The sequence below is a fragment of the Manis pentadactyla genome, chromosome 3 (genome assembly GCF_030020395.1).
Source record: "Manis pentadactyla isolate mManPen7 chromosome 3, mManPen7.hap1, whole genome shotgun sequence".
NCBI lineage: Eukaryota > Metazoa > Chordata > Mammalia > Pholidota > Manidae > Manis > Manis pentadactyla.
In genome coordinates, this window is record NC_080021.1 from 105,012,058 (window position 1) to 105,031,443 (window position 19,386).

Below are 19,386 nucleotides of genomic sequence, written 5' to 3' on the forward strand. Positions count from 1 at the left end.
AGTCCCAGTCTCCAGTACCTTAGAATGGAACCCTTTTTGGAGATAGGGCCTTTCAAGAGGTAGAGTTACATGGGGTCATATGGCAGGTTCTAGTCCATGTAACTAGAGATAGGGCCTTCAAAGAGGTGATTTAAGTAAAATGAGGCTAATAGGATGGGATCCTCTATCAATACGTCTGGTGTTCTCAGAAGAGAAAGAGACACCAGGGATGCACACACATGGAGGAAAGGCCATGGGAAGACACAGAAGGTGGCCATTTGAAAGCCAAGGACAGAGGTCTTGGGACAAACGAACCTGCCAACCCATTCATGGCGAACTTTCAGCCTCCAGAACTATGAGATCTGTGTATCTCCAGATCTGTTATACACAGTTGCCTGCTAGATATTGGGAAGCTCAGTAACACTGCAAATCCAGTGTTACAGATGAAGCCATCTTAACCCCCTCCCAGTGTACTCCCTCTAACAAGTTCCCCACTCTGAGCCCATTATCTCTAGAATAACCATCAATCACCTGTTTCCTCAAAGCAAACACAGACATCATCCTGGAGTTTTCTCCATGTTCCACATTCAGCTGGTTGCCAAGTGCTGATTGTGGATTCCTTTTGTTCTACTCATCCCTCTTCAATTGTTGAGGTTCAGGCCTCTCTTACTCTCTAAGTTGAATCATGACAACAGCTTCCTAAATAACCCTCTGTGCAGGTCTTGCCCATCTCTACCCTGCTGCTACTAATAAAGGCACCAGCTCCATCAGTTTCTTCTCAATGCTCAGTGATCCTTTTAACATAAGTCACATGGTGTCACTTTTCTGCTTTCCTACAGCTTCCTATCACATACACAACAAAGGGCTCACAAAGTCCAACAAGATCAGCTCTCCAGTCTCTGATCTCCCTTGTCATTCCACTCCACTCACACTGGCTTCCTATCCCTTAGCTACATCAGACACCCTACTCCTGCTCAGGGCCTTTGCACGTATAGTTTCCTCTGCCCAGAACACTTGCCATAGGTAACTGTAAGGCTGAAGAATTCACAACATAAATCATTCTGCTTAAATGACACCTCCTCAGAGAGGCCTCCTCACTTCCCCACACTGTCCTCAGCTTACTCTTTACCCCTTGGCCTGCCCTGTTTGGACTCAGAAACCACTAACCATCTATCTACCTATATCTGTCTGCAGCTGCTTCTGTTTTGCCCATGTCTTCCCTATGGAAAAAAATATTCTATGAGAGTCTGGACTTGGTGTCCTTTCCTTCTATGTCCCCAGTACTTTTACGCCTAGCACATGGTTGCTACTCAGGTATTTATTAAATGAATGAATAAATGCATGCATGGTTCCATAATGCCTTAAGGATAAGCTCTATATTCCTTAATATCTTCCTCTTACCCATCCCTGTGGTGTCATCTCCCTCTTTTTAAGCCATACATTCAGCTGAAGTAAAGCACCTACATTTTCTAGAAGCTTCTTATTGCCGTTGTTTAAATCCCAATCACCTTCACTTTCCCTTTTTTCTTGGCTTGAACCTCTCATGTTCCAAGTCTTAGCTCAGGCTTAGCTCCTTGAGAAAGCCTCTGACAGTGGTCTAACACCCTCCTGCAGCATTAGGTCTTTGGAAACCAGTTCAATGCATGCCTGCTGTGCTTCACCATCCACTATTTCAATGGACTGTTAACTTAATTGCCTTATTGCTACACCAAGCTCCTTGTGGGCAGGGGCTTCATCTAATTTGTCCTTTTATTCCCAGGCTTTAGCATGATATTCACTGCCTACTGTATGCTCAATGAAGTATGTGGTCTGGAAGAGCCATTTAAAAATATATACCTGGTAGTTACAAAAAGCCTTGGTAATCTGAACAAACCTAATGTGCCATTTATTCAACTCAGGAGCCTAAACAAACCACTCTGTTAACCAGCTGAATCAATGAAAAAAGCATTTTGTGACAATTCTTTGAGCATCAAAAATGTATAGAAAGAGTTTAAAGGTCACAGATGATACAGTTATGAAAAGAAATTACATAAGCAAAATGTATTATCACTTTCCCCCTAATGTATTTCTAAAGCTGTATTACTGAAATTTTAGGGTTGTTAGGTGAGGAACAAAACTGAGTTTTATAAATGATTATACTCATTACTACAGATAACACTTTTAATGATTTCTCTATTATTTATGTAATATACCCCAGAGCAAATTAACACTAATATGTTAAAAACCAGTCTCTCACAGGGTTTTTATATTTAATATATAAAGAGAAAAAGCAAACTAAGATCAAAGATCTCAAACACCCTCAGAAAATTTACTTAAAACAGAAGCCTGAGAGGGGCGGAAGATGGCGGCGTGAATAGAGCAGCGGAAATCTCCTCCCAAAACAACATATATCTATGAAAATATAACAAAGACAACCCTTCCTAGAATAAAGATCAGAGGACACAGGACAATATCCAGACCACATCCACACCTGAGAGAACCCAGCGCCTCGCGAAGGGGGTAAGATACAAGCCCCGGCCCCGCGGGAGCCGAGCGCCCCACCCCCCAGCTCCCGGCGGGAGAAGAGCAGGCAGAGCGGGAGGGAGACGGAGCCCAGGACAACCGAACACCCAGCCCCAGCCATATGGACCAGAGTGCAGGGCCCTCGATACTGGGAAAACAGGGCAGCAAGAACAGTGAGCAGGCACTGGAGGCTGGGCGACAGAGGACATAAGAAAAGCGCGCGACCATTTTTTTTTTTTTCTTTTTTGCTGCTTTGTTTTGGCGAGCGCTTTTTGGAAGTCTTAAAGGGACAGGGACCCCAATACTAGGGAAACAGGGCAGAAAGACCGGTGAGCAGAGGCCTGAGGCTGGCACCGGAGAATAAAGAAAAACGAACGACCACCTTTTTTTTTTTTAATCAAAAATTTTTTTTTTTTTTTTTAATTAAAAAAATTTTTTTTCTTGTTTTTTTTTGTGGTCGTTGTTTTGTTTTGGCGGGTGCTTTTTGGAAGTCTTAAAGGGGCAGGGTGGGTCACTTAATCCAGAGGTAGGGAATCCGGGATCTCTGGGCACCCTAACCCCTGGGCTGCAGGGAGCAGGGAGGCCCCTTACGGAGATAAATAGCCTCCCAGCAGCTCCTGCTCCAACGCGACTCCACCATTTTGGAGTAGCTGCCCGAGCCAGGCCACGCCCACAGCAACAGCGGAGATTAACTCCATAGCAGCCGGGCAGGAAGCAGAAACCCTGTCTGCGCGCAGCTGCGCAGCACAAGCCACTAGAGGCCGCTGTTCTCCCAGGAGAGGAGGGCCACAAACCAACAAGAAAGGAAGTCCTTCCAGCCGTCACTCGTCCCAGTTCTGCAGACTATTCCTATCACCATGAAAAGGCAAAGCTACAGGCAGACAAAGATCACAGAGACAACACCAGAGAAGGAGACAGACCTAACCAGTCTTCCTGACAAAGAATTCAAAATAAGAATCATAAACATGCTGACAGAGATGCAGAGAAATACGCAAGAAAAATGGGATGAAGTCCGGAAAGAGATCACAGATGCCAGAAAGGAGATCGCAGAAATGAAACAAACTCTGGAAGGGTATATAAGCAGAATGGATAGGATGCAAGAGGCCATTGATGGAATTGAAATCAGAGAACAGGAACGCATAGAAGCTGACATAGAGAGAGACAAAAGGATCTCCAGGAATGAAACAATATTAAGAGAACTGTGTGACCAATCTAAAAGGAGCAATATCCGTATTATAGGGGTCCCAGAAGAAGAGAGAGGCAAAGAGATGGAAAGTATCTTAGAAGAAATAATTGCTGAAAACTTCCCCACACTGGGGGAGGAAGTAATCAAACAGACCACGGAAATACACAGAACCCCCAACAGAAAGGATCCAAGAAGGGCAACACCAAGACACATAATAATTAAAATGGCAAAGATCAAGGACAAGGAAAGAGTGTTAAAGGCAGCTAGAGAGAAAAAGGTCACCTATAAAGGGAAACCCATCAGGCTAACGTCAGATTTCTCAACAGAAACCCTACAGGCCAGAAGAGAATGGCATGATATATTTAATACAATGAAACAGAAGGGCCTTGAACCAAGGATACTGTATCCAGCACGACTATCATTCAAATATGACGGTGGGATTAAACAATTCCCAGACAAACAAAAGCTGAGGGAATTTGCTTTCCACAAACCACCTCTACAGAACATCTTACAGGGACTGCTCTAGATGGGAGCACTCCTAGAAGGACCACAGCACAAAACACCCAACATATGAAGAATCGAGGAGGAGGAACAAGAAGGGAGAGAAAAAAAGAATCTCCAGACAGTGTATATAACAGCTCAATAAGCGAGCTAAGTTAGGCAGTAAGATACTAAAGAGGCTCACCTTGAACCTTTGGTAACCACGAATTTAAAGCCTGCAATGGCAATAAGTACATATCTTTCAATAGTCACCCTAAATGTTAATGGGTTGAATGCACCAATCAAAAGACACAGAGTAACAGAATGGATAAAAAAGCAAGACCCATCTATATGCTGCTTACAAGAAACTCACCTCAAACCCAAAGACATGTACAGACTAAAAGTCAAGGGATGGAAAAACATATTTCAAGCAAACAACAGTGAGAAGAAAGCAGGGGTTGCAGTACTAATATCAGACAAAATAGACTTCAAAACAAAGAAAGTAACAAGAGATAAAGAAGGACACTACATAATGATAAAGGGCTCAGTCAAACAAGAGGATATAACCATTCTAAATATATATGCACCCAACACAGGAGGACCAGCATATGTGAAACAAATACTAACAGAACTAAAGGGGGATATAGACTGCAATGCATTCATTCTAGGAGACTTCAACACACCACTCACCCCAAAGGATAGATCCACTGGGCAGAAAATAAGTAAGGACACGGAAGCACTGAACAACACAGTAGAGCAGATGGACCTAATAGACATCTATAGAACTCTACATCCAAAAGCAGCGGGATATACATTCTTCTCAAGTGCACATGGAACATTCTCCAGAATAGACCACATACTAGGCCACAAAAAGAGCCTCAGAAAATTCCAAAAGATTGAAATCCTACCAACCAACTTTTCAGACCACAAAGGCATAAAACTAGAAATAAACTGTACAAAGAAAGCAAAGAGGCTCACAAACACATGGAGGCTTAACAACACGCTCCTAAATAATCAATGGATCAATGACCAAATCAAAATGGAGATCCAGCAATATATGGAAACAAATGACAACAACAACACTAAGCCCCAACTTCTGTGGGACACAGCAAAAGCAGTCTTAAGAGGAAAGTATATAGCAATCCAAGCATATTTAAAAAAAGAAGAGCAATCCCAAATGAATGGTCTAATGTCACAATTACCGAAATTGGAAAAAGAAGAACAGATGAGGCCTAAGGTCAGCAGAAGGAGGGACATAATAAAGATCAGAGAAGAAATAAATAAAATTGAGAAGAATAAAACAATAGCAAAAATCAATAAAACCAAGAGCTGGTTCTTCGAGAAAATAAACAAAATAGATAAGCCTCTAGCCAGACTTATTAAGAGGAAAAGAGAGTCAACACAAATCAGCAGTATCAGAAATGAGAAAGGAAAAATCACGACGGACCCCGCAGAAATACAAAGAATTATTAGAGACTACTATGAAAACCTATATGCTAACAAGCTGGGAAACCTAGGAGAAATGGACAACTTCCTAGAAAAATACAACTTTCCAAGACTGACCCAAAAAGAAACAGAAAATCTAAACAGACCAATTACCAGCAACGAAATTGAAGCGGTAATCAAAAAACTACCAAAGAACAAAACCCCCGGGCCAGATGGATTTACCTCGGAATTTTATCAGACATACAGGGAAGACATAATACCCATTCTCCTTAAAGTTTTCCAAAAAATAGAGGAGGAGGGAATACTCCTAAACTCATTCTATGAAGCTAACATCACCCTAATACCAAAACCAGGCAAAGACCCCACCAAAAAAGAAAACTACAGACCAATATCCCTAATGAACGTAGATGCAAAAATACTCAACAAAATATTAGCAAACCGAATTCAAAAATACATCAAAAGGATCATACACCATGACCAAGTAGGATTCATCCCAGGGATGCAAGGATGGTACAACATTCAAAAGTCCATCAACATCATCCACCACATCAACAAAAAGAAAGACAAAAACCACATGATCATCTCCATAGATGCTGAAAAAGCATTTGACAAAGTTCAACATCCATTCATGTTAAAAACTCTCAGCAAAATGGGAATAGAGGGCAAGTACCTCAACATAATAAAGGCCATCTATGATAAACCCACAGCCAACATTATATTGAACAGCGAGAAGCTGAAAGCATTTCTGCTGAGATCGGGAACTAGACAGGGATGCCCACTCTCTCCACTGTTATTTAACATAGTACTGGAGGTCCTAGCTACGGCAATCAGACAAAATAAAGAAATACAAGGAATCCAGATTGGTAAAGAAGAAGTTAAACTGTCACTATTTGCAGATGACATGATACTGTACATAAAAAACCCTAAAGACTCCACCCCAAAACTACTAGAACTGATATCGGAATACAGCAAAGTTGCAGGATACAAAATCAACACACAGAAATCTGTGGCTTTCCTATATACTAACAATGAACCAACAGAAAGAGAAATCAGGAAAACAACTCCATTCACAATTGCATCAAAAAAAATAAAATACCTAGGAATAAACCTAACCAAAGAAGTGAAAGACTTATACTCTGCAAACTACAAGTCACTCTTAAGAGAAATTAAAGGGGACACTAACAGATGGAAACTCATCCCATGCTCGTGGCTAGGAAGAATTAATATCGTCAAAATGGCCATCCTGCCCAAAGCAATATACAGATTTGATGCAACCCCTATGAAACTACCAGCAACATTCTTCAATGAACTGGAACAAATAATTCAAAAATTCATATGGAAACACCAAAGACCCCGAATAGCCAAAGCAATCCTGAGAAAGAAGAATAAAGTAGGGGGGATCTCACTCCCCAACTTCAAGCTCTACTATAAAGCCATAGTAATCAAGACAATTTGTTACTGGCACAAGAGCAGAGCCACAGACCAATGGAACAGACTAGAGAATCCAGACATTAACCCAGACATATATGGTCAATTAATATTTGATAAAGGAGCCATGGACATACAATGGCAAAATGACAGTCTCTTCAACAGGTGGTGCTGGCAAAACTGGACAGCTACATGTAGGAGAATGAAACTGGACCTTTGTCTAACCCCATATACAAAAGTAAACTCAAAATGGATCAAAGACCTGAATGTAATCCATGAAACCATTAAACTCTTGGAAGAAAACATAGGCACAAACCTCTTAGACATAAACATGAGTGACCTCTTCTTGAACATATCTCCCCGGGCAAGGAAAACAACAGCAAAAATGAGTAAGTGGGACTATATTAAGCTGAAAATCTTCTGTACAGCAAAAGACACCATCAACAGAACAAGAAGGATCCCTACAGTATGGGAGAATATATTTGAAAATGACACATCCGATAAAGGCTTGACGTCCAGAATATATAAGGAACTCTCACGCCTCAACAAACAAAAAACAAATAACCCAATTAAAAAATGGGCAGAGGAACTGAAGAGACAGTTCTCCAAAAAAGAAATACAGATGGCCAACAGACACATGAAAAGATGCTCCACATCGCTAATTATCAGAGAAATGCAAATTAAAACTACAATGAGGTATCACCTCACACCAGTAAGGATGGCTGCCATCCAAAAGACAAACAACAACAAATGTTGGCGAGGCTGTGGAGAAAGGGGAACCCTCCTACACTGCTGGTGGGAATGTAAGTTAGTTCAACCATTGTGGAAAGCAGTATGGAGGTACATCAAAATGCTCAAAACAGACTTACCATTTGACCCAGGAATTCCACTCCTAGGAATTTACCCTAAGAACGCAGCAATCAAGTTTGAGAAAGACAGATGCACCCCTATGTTTATTGCAGCACTATTTACAATAGCCAAGAATTGGAAGCAACCTAAATGTCCATCAATAGATGAATGGATAAAGAAGATGTGGTACATATACACAATCGAATACTACTCAGCCATAAGAAAAGGGCAAATCCAATCATTTGCAGCAACATGGATGGAGCTGGAGGGTATTATGCTCAGTGAAACAAGCCAAACGGAGAAAGAGAAATACCAAATGATTTCACTTATCTGTGGAATATAAGAACAAAGGAAAAACTGAAGGAACAAAACAGCAGCAGAATCACAGAACTCAAGAATGGACTAACAGGTACCAAAGGGAAAGGGACTGAGGAGGATGGGTGGGTAGGGAGGGATAAGGGGGGGGAGAAGTAGGGGGGTATTAAGATTAACATGCATGGGGGGTGGGAGAAAAGGGAGGGCTGTACAACACAGAGAAGGTAAGTAGTGATTCTACAACATTTTGCTATGCTGATGGACAGTGACTGTAAAGGGGTTTATAGGGGAGAGCCTAGTAAACATAATATTCGTCATGTAAGTGTAGATTAGTGATAGAAAAAAAAAAAAGGGCAGTTCCTGTGTGGTAACCTCCAACGAGTTCTACACAAGGGTATAAAGGGCATATAAAAGTGTAGGCAAAGGGTCTGTTTGTGTTTATATGGAGGATCAAAGCCTAATTGGGCTACCCCGAAAATGAACTAAGATACGATATGAAAAAGAACTTCCAACATCTGCACTCTCTGGAAGACTCATGCCAGAAGATGATCATCAAAAAACCCCAACAAAGATCCACGCACTGCTACAGCTGTAGATGCACTCATCCCACCAGTTCCTGGACTTGCCATGGGAATGAGGAAGGAGATATCTAAGCTGGCCTGTGCATACAGTAAAACAACAAAATTGGACTGGATCTATACTGTTGGAACTCAACCAAGAATTTGGAGAAGTGCAAATTGTAGCGCTCCAAAGTCTTACAACTACAAACTATTTACTGTTAAAAGAACATATGGCATGTGAACAGTCCCCAGGAATGGGTTGTTTTAATTTGTCTGATTTCTCTCAGACTGTTCAAGTTCAGTTGGACAATATCCACCATATCATAGATAAGTTTTCACAAATGCCTAAGGTGCCTAACTGGTTTTCTTGGTTTCACTGGAGATGGCTGGTAATTACAGATATGCTTTGGTTATGTAACTATACTCCTATTATGTTAATGTGTGTGCGCAATTTAAGTAGTAGCTTAAAACCTGTACATGCTGAAGTTACAAGAAGATATGTCAAAGAAATAATCAATCTTCCCATGTTTTCTTCCGCCTGCTACTTCTATAGCTTTTCTTCTTCCTTCCTAATTACAACCCTTAAATAGAATTCGTGCCTCATATCAAATTTACCGAGTATCATAATTCTTCCAAGTGGTAAAGATACCTCAAGACAAATGCTGGGCATAGAAGCCACAGGGCATAAATATGCAAAGAAGTAAAAAGCTAACCTTTTCAAACAATAAGGCTTCTCTCTCACTTACCAACTTCACATTTCCCTGTATGGCCCCGGAAGATGACTGGTTAGCCAGAGACGGGTAAGATTCCTCAAGGGAGGAACAACCTAAGACAGGCACAGTCGCAGGGGGGCCATCAGGTGAGAAATTGGGGATCAACAGAGGTGAGGCTTAGAACCTCACCCCCCCGTTCTGAGAGAAATCTTCTGCACACGTGGATGTTTTATTGCCCTGGTCTAGCTTGGATTAACACATAGTCTACAGGCACACACCTGATCATCTACATGTGCTCTCTTACAACACTAAACTATGTTTTCTACCTTTATCTTGTATCTACCTACCACTTCAGCATTTTATTAAAAATAATAATAATAAAGAGAGAAATGTGGTATCCACATATAAATCAAGTATAAAAACCAAATGAGTATTCATATTTGAACTGACTGTTTAGAGTTCATAATGCATGAGCAAAACCGAAAGTTTCTGTGATGACTGCCCTTGTACTGTTCACTATGTAACTTATTCATTATGTAAGAATTTGTTCTACATGTAAAAACTTGTTTGTTATGCCTCAGAAGATTGGAGACTGACAAAAATTAGGCTTGGGGTGGATTAATGATTGTGCATTGAGCATTGACTCCCCTATACAGAATTTTATTGTCGTTAACAACCATTTGATCAATAAATATGAGAGATGCCCTCACACACACAAAAAAAGGACAGACTTCCAATGGTAAAATAAATTAGTAACCGGGATGTAATGTATAGCATAAGGAATATAGTCAAGATATTGTAACAGCCTGGTAGGGTGATAGCTGGAACCTCGAATTATGTATATAAATGTTCTACCACTGTGTTGTACACTTGAAACTCATGTAATGTAATACTGTGTGTCAACTACCCTTCAATAAAAAATAATTATTTAAAAAAAAAAAAAAAAAAGAATAGTCAAGAGATCTTACTACACTGATGGAAAGTGACTGCAGTGTGGTATGGCGGGGGACTCAATCATAAGGGTGAATGTAATAACCGCATTGTTTTTCTTGTGAAACCTACAGAAGAGTGTATATTAATGATACCTTAATAAAAAAAAAAAGCAAAAAAAAAACACAAAAAAAACCAGAAGCCTAACAACCCACTAAGATGCACCTGTAACAATGAGTAACCAAAAACTCCAAGCACATGCTAGACAGTGTAGCTGCTAGAGGGACTTGTGATCCATGTGGTTCAGGTTAATAAGTAGTATCCAAACAGAACCTTGCAAACATGTTAACCCAAATCTCTACAGTGTTACAAATAAATATTGACAACAATCATTAAAAATGGTCAGGAACTGACTTCATCCTTTATCTCAACACCCGTATATACCCCACTATCCTGAATATGATATAATTCAATTACTGAGGGTTTGAGATAATAATCATCATTTATGTAGGACATACTATACTGAATCCTCACAGTAATTCTACAAGGTAGCTACTATTTCTGTTAGATGCTTAGATGAGGAAACTGGACCTTGAAGAGTAAATGAGTTTGTTCATGGTGACACTGGTGCAAAGTCAGGAGAATTTAGGGTCTAGATAAAGCTTGTGTTAATGAAAACAAACCACAACCAAAATATTAATGCGGACAGCCTCTGGATTTTTAACTTGAAACTATCATAACAAATCCTTTCACACCATGAAATAAAAAAAAAAAGTTATTAGCAACATGTATCTCTTCTCTGCTCCATGACACATGGAATACCATCTAGTTAGACCTCATCGGCAGCCTCCACAGAGAAACATTTAAATAGCTTAAGCTCATGAGTATTGCAGGGACTTACCTAAGCTTGACCTTGTGTTGGATCTTTCTATTATTGCGTGCTTACTGGGATTGTTTAACACTGAGCGTTTGGCTAGTGAGATGTCAGCGGTGACCCTTGTGATGGATATCCTGTTGGGGAAAAAGTAACAGAAGACGACGTTATTAATTGATAAAAGGAGATTGAAAAACATGCCTAAAACTCATCTAACTATTAAATATAAGTGGCGGCTATATTTTCCAAACAAAAAATGTTAGCACATAATATATTGTGAAGAGATCTGTAATTGAGAAGAATGTGGGGCTGAATTAGCGCCAAAAATATAGAATATTAAGCAAGTAAAAAGTAAAATCTCTCATGGAAACCACAAAGAAGACATACAAGAAAAAGAATAGTGTATGAAAGGGTCCATTTGAATATACATGGTCATAATAAATACTAAAGGCAGAGCCAGCCAAAATTAGGAATTAACTGTTGGGAGATTGGAGGATGAGATGTGTGCAGGTGTGTGTATGGTAGAGATGGGAAAATATGCACAAGACCTCAATATTCTTCATGGTGGAAAGGCAGTCAAGTAATGCCTAACATGGAAAACCCACATAGGAAACCAAGAACATTACTTAGAGGCAAGGAGTAAATACCAAAATACACAGCTAGAAGAGTGAAAAGTGGCTGGCCATCTGGAGAGCAGGGCATTTGGTAGTGTGGAGAGATACTACTTTGGCTTTTGCAAAGAAATTATTTGCTTTTCTGTATACCATAAAATGTATTCTTTTTGGTGTACAGCTCCATAAGCTTGGACCAATTCATAGATATATTATTCATAAAGTCATAATACAGAATGGTCCCACTACCTCCCAAAAATCCCTTGAGCTGCCTCCTTTGTAATCATTCCTCCCCACTACCTGGCACCTGGCAACCACAGAACTGTTTCTGTCCCTATAGTTTTGCCTCTTGCAGAATATCATTGTAGCCTTTTAAGTCAAAGTTCTTTGATTTAGCATAATGGATTTGAGATTCAGCTACATTGTTGTGTATCAGTAGTTCACTCCTTTTCATTGCTGAGTGAAAATTCGATTGTTAAAAAAAACAAGGCTATTAAACTTTGGAACTTATTGTACTTTGATGAAAATTTTATTCAACATGTATAAAACAATAACCAGAAAGGAGAAAGTAAACCCATCAATTAAAAATATTTTGTTTCATTGTTATTTCACAATACGTTCAATGAGTGATCCAAGTAGCCCAAGCAATTTTGAGAAGAACAACAAAGCGTGTGTGTGTGTGTGTGTGTGTGTGTGTGTGTGTCACTGTACTACAAAGCTGTAATCGCAACAGTATGGCAGTGGCACAGGAATAGTCCACAAATATACCCATGCCTTACCTGGTCAATATATGACAGAGGAGGCAAGAATATACAATGGGGAAAAGACAGTCTCTTCAATAAATGGTACTGGGAGAACTGGACAGAGACATACAAAAGAATGAAACTGGATCACTATCTTCCACAATACAGAAAAATTATCTTAATATGGACTGAAGACCTAAATTTCAGACCTGAAAGCATAAAACTCCTAGAAGAAAACACAGGCAGTACACTCCTGAACGTAAGCATTAGTAACGTTTTTCCAGATGTGTCTCTTCAGGCAAGGGAAACAAAAGCAAAAATAAACATGTGAGACTACATCAAACTAAAAAGCTTCTGCATAGCAAAGGAGACCATCAACAAATTGGAAAGGCAACTTACTATGTGGTAGAATATATTTTGCAAATGATATATCTGATAAGAGGCTAACACCCAAAATATATAAGAATTCATACAACTCAACACTAAACAATAATAATAATCCAATTAAAAAATGGGCAGAGGACCTGAACATTTTCCCAAAGAAGACATACAGATGGCCAACATCACTAATCATCAGAGAAATGCAAACCAAAACCACAATGAGGTATCACCCCACGGCAGTCAGAATGCTTAATATGAACAAGACAAGAAATAACAAGCGTTGGTGAGGATGTGGGGAAAAGGGAACCCTTGTGCATTGCTGGTCGGATTGCAAATTGGTGCAGCCATTATGGAAAGCAGTATGGAAGTTTCTGAAAATTAAAAATAGAGATACCATATGATCCAGTAATTCTATTTCTGGGAATTTACATAAAGAAAAATCATTAATCAAAAAGATATATGCACCTCTATGTTCACTGCATCATTATTTCAATAACCAAGATATGGAAGCAACCTAAGTGTCCACTGATAGATAAATGGATAAAGTTGTGGTGTACATATACAATGGAATGTTACTCAGCCATTAAAAAAAGAATGAAATCTTGCCCTCTGTGACAACATGGATGGACCTAGAGGGCATTATGTTGAGTGAAATAAGTCAAACAGAGAAAGACATAACCGTATGATAATACTTTTATGTAGAATCCAAGAAGCAAAACAAATGAACAAACAACTGTGTAATAGACTCAGAAACACAAGAGAACAGAGTGGTGGTTGCCATAGGAGAGGGGTGGGAAGAATGGGTGAAATAGGTGAAGGGGGAAAAAAATTAGAATGCTTGGTGTCTTGATCTTAACAATGGTTACATGAGTGTACCCACATAAGAATTCATCAAGCTGTACAGTAAGATTTATGCATTTTTTTATATACAATATGAAAACAGATAAAACATCTTAAAACAATGGTGCATTTACAAGTGAAATCGGGAACATTCAGTGCTTAATAATTGTTTAAAATGCTCTTATTTATTTGGGGATGGGTGTCATAGTGGAGGGCTGTGAATCTGAAAATTTCTGCTGGGATGTGGGCCAAGTACTCCCTTCAGGCTGAGCACCTGCAGGGCTAAGAGGGAGTCATTCATTCAACACAAACTCATTGAGTGCCTGCTGTGGGCCAACCGTGGGGGTGCTTTCATGGAACTCAAATTTCTGTCATTAAAAATAATACAGGACAATGAGGATAGACCATATTGTCTGTGTTCAGGGAAGACCTTTCAGAAAAGGTGACCTCTGGCCAGAGGCCTGAGAGAAGTGAGGAAGGGAGCCATATGGATATTGTGAATGGAATGTTCTAGGCAGAGGGAAGAGACACCTGGGCAGGATCCTAGGACAGTGAGCTTGACCCAAACACTGCTGTGACCAGGGTCTGGATCTGTGCCTCTAAAGAGTCTGGACACGCATCAGGAGGCAGGCTGCCCCGTGATGGGCACCATGCTTGGGGTACAATGGTGCCAAGATGGATAAGGCAGGAGTACCTCACAGTCAGCCTATGGGTAAGTGGCTCAGCCAAAAGACAGGGTTTTCTGTAACAGTACAGCTTCCTCCTTGTGGCATGGTCCTTTCTGCACATGGTACTGCCCAGTGGGGCTTCTACTGCCCGCTTAGGTAGTTAGCTTTGGAGGCTGTGTGAAGATGGGCCACCATCCTATTTCAACTCCTGAAGTTAGGCTTTGGGAATGGTCACTGCTTGGGAGTCTGCCAAAAGACCTTGAAACCCTAAGAGCCAAACCTGGGACAATTCAGTTGAGAGTAGTTGTCCTGAACCCTCGCGGTACAGAAAAACTGCCATATAAGCTTTTAAAGTTACACCAGGTCCCACCTTGAAGATTTCGTCTCTGTTAGTTATGGGTGGTACATAAGCCCTGGTTTTTGTTTTATTTTTAAAGTAATGCAGATGATTCTAATATGCATCCAGGGTAGACAACCACCAGTTTATAAGCTATTTCACATCTAAGCAAATTTCCCACATGACAAAGTAAAGTGATGTAACACTTTCCAGGATTATTGATTTCCAATAAGCTTCCCTTGCAGAAGATTCAAGCTGTACATATCCCTCCAGCAATTTAGTTGACATTCCAAACACTTCAGTGCTGAGAGCCAACATTTTCAGTCACTGGGAGACTGGGAGGAAAACCAAATTCATCACCAATGGTAGCTTTCCTTCCTGTCCTCAATTTCCTTGTTAATTTACCTGTACTACAAGGTGAATCCAAAGATTGCTTTGTTTACATGACACAGTTGGTTAGGGTGGATCTGATTTTAAATGGGCTGCTCTGCTGCATACAACAGAAAAAAAAGATGATTTATCATCTTTTCTCTGACGTGACACATTTACATTACTTAACGACTAGGGTCATGATTCTGACGACTATTCAGGGCTTCAACAAATGAACTTAACTAGGTTTAAACACAGAAAAGAATTTCTATCAAGAGTCTTTTCATCAATACCTCCTTTCATATTTTCTTCCTCTTCGGCTTTAAGTTTTTAAAAGTAAATTTAGTTTATAAGAGATAATTAAGTAGTAAGTCATTTTTCCTTTTAGAATTACATGTATATGGATGAACTTGATGCATTTGGTGAGTTTCGAATGTCTGTTGCTGTCTTAGCTTGCCAAAAGCAAAGACATTTAATGATTCAAGAACTTGGGATGTCTTGCCATGGGTAAAAAAGCTAAATTTTTGCATGGCTTTTTGAAATTGTATCTTATGGGCCCTACTAATTCCTTTGAGGATCTTTAATTGGTGATCACAAGCATAGAACTTAAGCTCTGTGAGTTAGATGAGCTGAGGCATGTCCGTTAATAAAGCCATATGGAAGTTACTTCTGGTCAGAAACAGTGAATCGATACAGCATTCAGATATTTTGTTTATTTGCCTCTTAAATGAAATCATTCTGGATGGCTGACACTTTAGAACAGGGGCCCAAGATACACCCTATGGCCGGAATCAATCTTCCAAATTCAAAGCTTACTGGGTTTAAATAGAATTAGTAAGTCCGGAAATTCCATCGCATTCCTGCGTCTGACATTTAGGAAAGGGCAGCGGGTAAACTCAGTCATGAAAAGCATAGTGCCTTGTCTAGCAGAATTTTCTGGGTGTGTATACTCATGGACACAAATGCAAATTGTGATAAATGACAGAGCTAAGAATAAAGAAGTAAGCTAAATGCTCTGGACCAGAGGTATGCCTTTTATATGTGGCCAGTGCCTGATGGCCTTGGACCAAGCCAAAGGCTGTGTTTCCTGGCACAAACTAAAAAAATTTCATAAAGTTTTGAAAAACAAAAAATCACATCAGGAACATTTGATTAGGTAGATCTGGATTATAAAGTCTTTTTATGCTTTGAAACATAGTTTCTGTTCCTTTTTCTCTTTCAGTTCTTTGCCTCATCACTAACAATATTTGTCTAGCTGTGAAAGTTTCCCTCTTTGTCCTTGCCTCTCTTGCTGACAGTAAACAGAAATTAGAAATGGTGTGGGAACAGGTGATTAAGGGAGAACTACTATCTTAGGAAATCTAGACAACATTGAAACATTCAGATAATATCTACTGTGCTTGTGTTGTCAGAATGGCAGAAAGAAAGAAATGTAGAGGAGAGAGGCACTACATTTATCTTGTGAGAAATATAGAAATATAAACCAGCCCTGGATGTTCTCAGGTGCCCTCTGAGCTACTCTTAGTTTAAATTTTGAAGTTTCTAGTTTAGAGTCTTGTATCTTTGATGCTTCAGGAATTGGCCTAACTTTGACCATGGTGTCCAGTGATTATTTGACTAAAGACTGCCTTTCAATAGACTGTAAGTTAGCTCCATGAGGCCAAGGCTCTTGTCTGATTTTGCTCCTCACCATGCCTAGCACAGAGTAAAAGCTCAATTAATATATGCTGCAGCAATTTAAAGGGGGAGACTGGGAGATGGAGACAAAGGGTTAAGTCCACACTTATTAACAGTCTACTGGATATGGCCCTGACATTACCGGTCACTCCTGGCCTAGACACCTGGTTTGAAGACCTCTGGGACACCTGCCTTACACCGTGATGCATCCACACTTTAAAGCCTCTGCTGGACACACCCTTCTCCTAATTTACTTGAAGTCTTAGGGACCATTGGAAAACCCTTCCTGGGCGATGACATCCCTCAGTTACTCCCTCCCTTTATGCTACCTGCACCTTGGACACATGTGCTAAGCTGCCCTTTCATTTACACTTTATATTTTTACTGCTCAGGGTTTCAATTTAGGTTTATACTTGAGCTCATAGACAAAGACAACAGCCTTAACACCTCTGCATTTCTTCAGCAGGGAGTATACAGGAAACATTCATTCAACACTCACCCACTCATTGTTCACTCAGCACAGTTCCAGGCACTGGGAACACAAAAGTTCACAAAGCAGATGAAATAAATCCCTGCCCTCATGGAGTTCATACTAAGTGTGGGAGAATGACACAAATAAAATTAATAAAAGAGTCATTTGGAAAAAGGAAGGAAGAATGTGTGTGTGTTGTGTGTGTACATGCATGCACGTGCCTGTGCATGTGCATAGGGACAGAGGAAAAAGTGTTCCTAGCACAGAGACTGCAAGTGTGAAGGCCTTGAGGTGGGCACATACCTGGCTGGCTGGAGCACTCATGGAAAAACATAAGGCAATGTGGCAGGAGCAGAATGAGCAAAGGGGAGAGTGGCAAGAATTATAGTCAAAGGTAGGGGTTGGGGGGTGGAAGTGTGGATGGTCAGGCCATAGAGGGTCTTTCATAGGCCACTGTAAAGATTAGTTTTCACTCTGAATAAAACAACTCATTGGGTGGATAGGAACAAAGGAGTGATGGGATCTATCTCATGGTTTAACAGGTTGTTCAGGTTTCTGAACTGAGAATAGTCTAAGACAGAAGCAAGGATACAGATTAGGAGGGTATTGATTATAATAATCCAGGGAAGAGAGGATGGTGTCTCAGACATAAAGGATAGCAAAGGATATGAGAAGTGGTTAGATGCTTGTCATATTTCGAACATACACACAACAGCACTTGGATATGGAACATAGGAGAAAAAGAACAGAATTCAGTGACCTCTTGGGTGGAAGGGTCTTAGGACTAATAAATGAAGAAGCTATCAGTTGAGGTATGGAAGACTATGAGAGGAGCAGGTGTTGAGGGGAGGTTTGGAGGTTGCATTTGAGAAGTCCATCAGACATCTCAGAGGTTATACTGAAGGCCGTTAGATAGATGGGATCTGGAAGTCAGGAAAGACCAGCAAAGGAATGCTATTTAAAAGCTTGATGTCAAAGGAAATCACCCAAGGTGAGTGTAGACAAAGGGAGCAGACCACAGGACTCAGCCCCGGGCTCTCTGACATGTTTAGCTGATGAGAAAGAATCAGCAAAGGAGAAAAAGGAGGCAAAGTGAGATAGAAAGCAAGCCAGGAAATACAGTTGCAGACACCAAAGTATTTCAGAGTATGTAGTCTACCATGTCAAGTAAGAGGACTCAGTATTCACCCCTGGATTTAGCAATGTCAAAGCCACTGATATCTGGTATGACTAGTTCTGTGTGAATGATGGCCGTGTGACTCCATCAGGCAGGCTCAAGAGTACGAGATTGGAGCCAGCATGTATCACTTAAAGAAAAGGAGAAAAATGGGATAGCTAGAAGAGAATATGAGGTCAAATTTTTTATCAAAGGGGGAAATAATGACATTTTTATATGCTGGTAGAGTTTCCATGAGAATGAGAAATACTGATGAGGGGAGAGAAAAGGATTGTCATAGCTGTGCTGGGGTGGGGATGGGGAATGGGATCTAGCACCCAGGTGGGTGGGCTGGCCATTGCCAGGACACAGTAAGAGGACACAAAACAGAGCACTCAGGCCGACAGTGGAAGTGGGGGGCAGGTGTGGTGGTGGGAATTCCTGGAAGGTCCCTTCTATTATCTGTTTCCTCAGACATAAGCAGCAAGTTCATCAGGATGAACGAGATGAGAAGCAGGTGTTAGAAGTTTGGTGAAAGAAAAGGTGGTAGAAAGTCTGAAAAAGTAGGTAAGTAAATGGAAGAAGGATATTGAGTAGTTTCTGGGCAGCACTGACAGGAAGTTGATCGTGATTTTAGGACACTAGTCTGCCGGGATGTGGCCAAGTTCAGTATATAGATGCAGGTATAGGACCAGAGAGCTGGATTATCCACAGTTGAGGATGTGCTGGGCAAATATGGCAAATATTTACTGCATTACACTGAACTGAATGAAACCTGATTTCCTGACACCATATAGACTTCACAGACTCTTGGGGTTACGTGCCTGTTCCACCCAGCTTTTATAATCTTCAAGACAAAATGCACAAAAC

General features: G+C 40.5%; 1 protein-coding gene and 1 long non-coding RNA gene across 12 annotated transcripts in view; one reads left to right on the top strand and one right to left on the bottom strand.

Moving 5' to 3' along the window:
* The window catches only part of LOC130682918 (uncharacterized), a 50,283-nt gene that overhangs the window by 12,642 nt on the left and 18,255 nt on the right, over positions 1–19,386 (top strand). The gene's annotated exons all lie outside the window — the stretch shown is intronic.
* The window catches only part of CACNB2 (calcium voltage-gated channel auxiliary subunit beta 2), a 419,726-nt gene that overhangs the window by 9,739 nt on the left and 390,601 nt on the right, over positions 1–19,386 (bottom strand). For all 11 annotated transcript variants that reach the window (XM_036881156.2, XM_036881150.2, XM_036881148.2 and 8 more), the window contains one exon: positions 11,290–11,399. In XM_036881156.2, the coding sequence (XP_036737051.2) occupies positions 11,290–11,399 (110 nt within the window). The remainder of the gene's footprint in view (positions 1–11,289; positions 11,400–19,386) is intronic.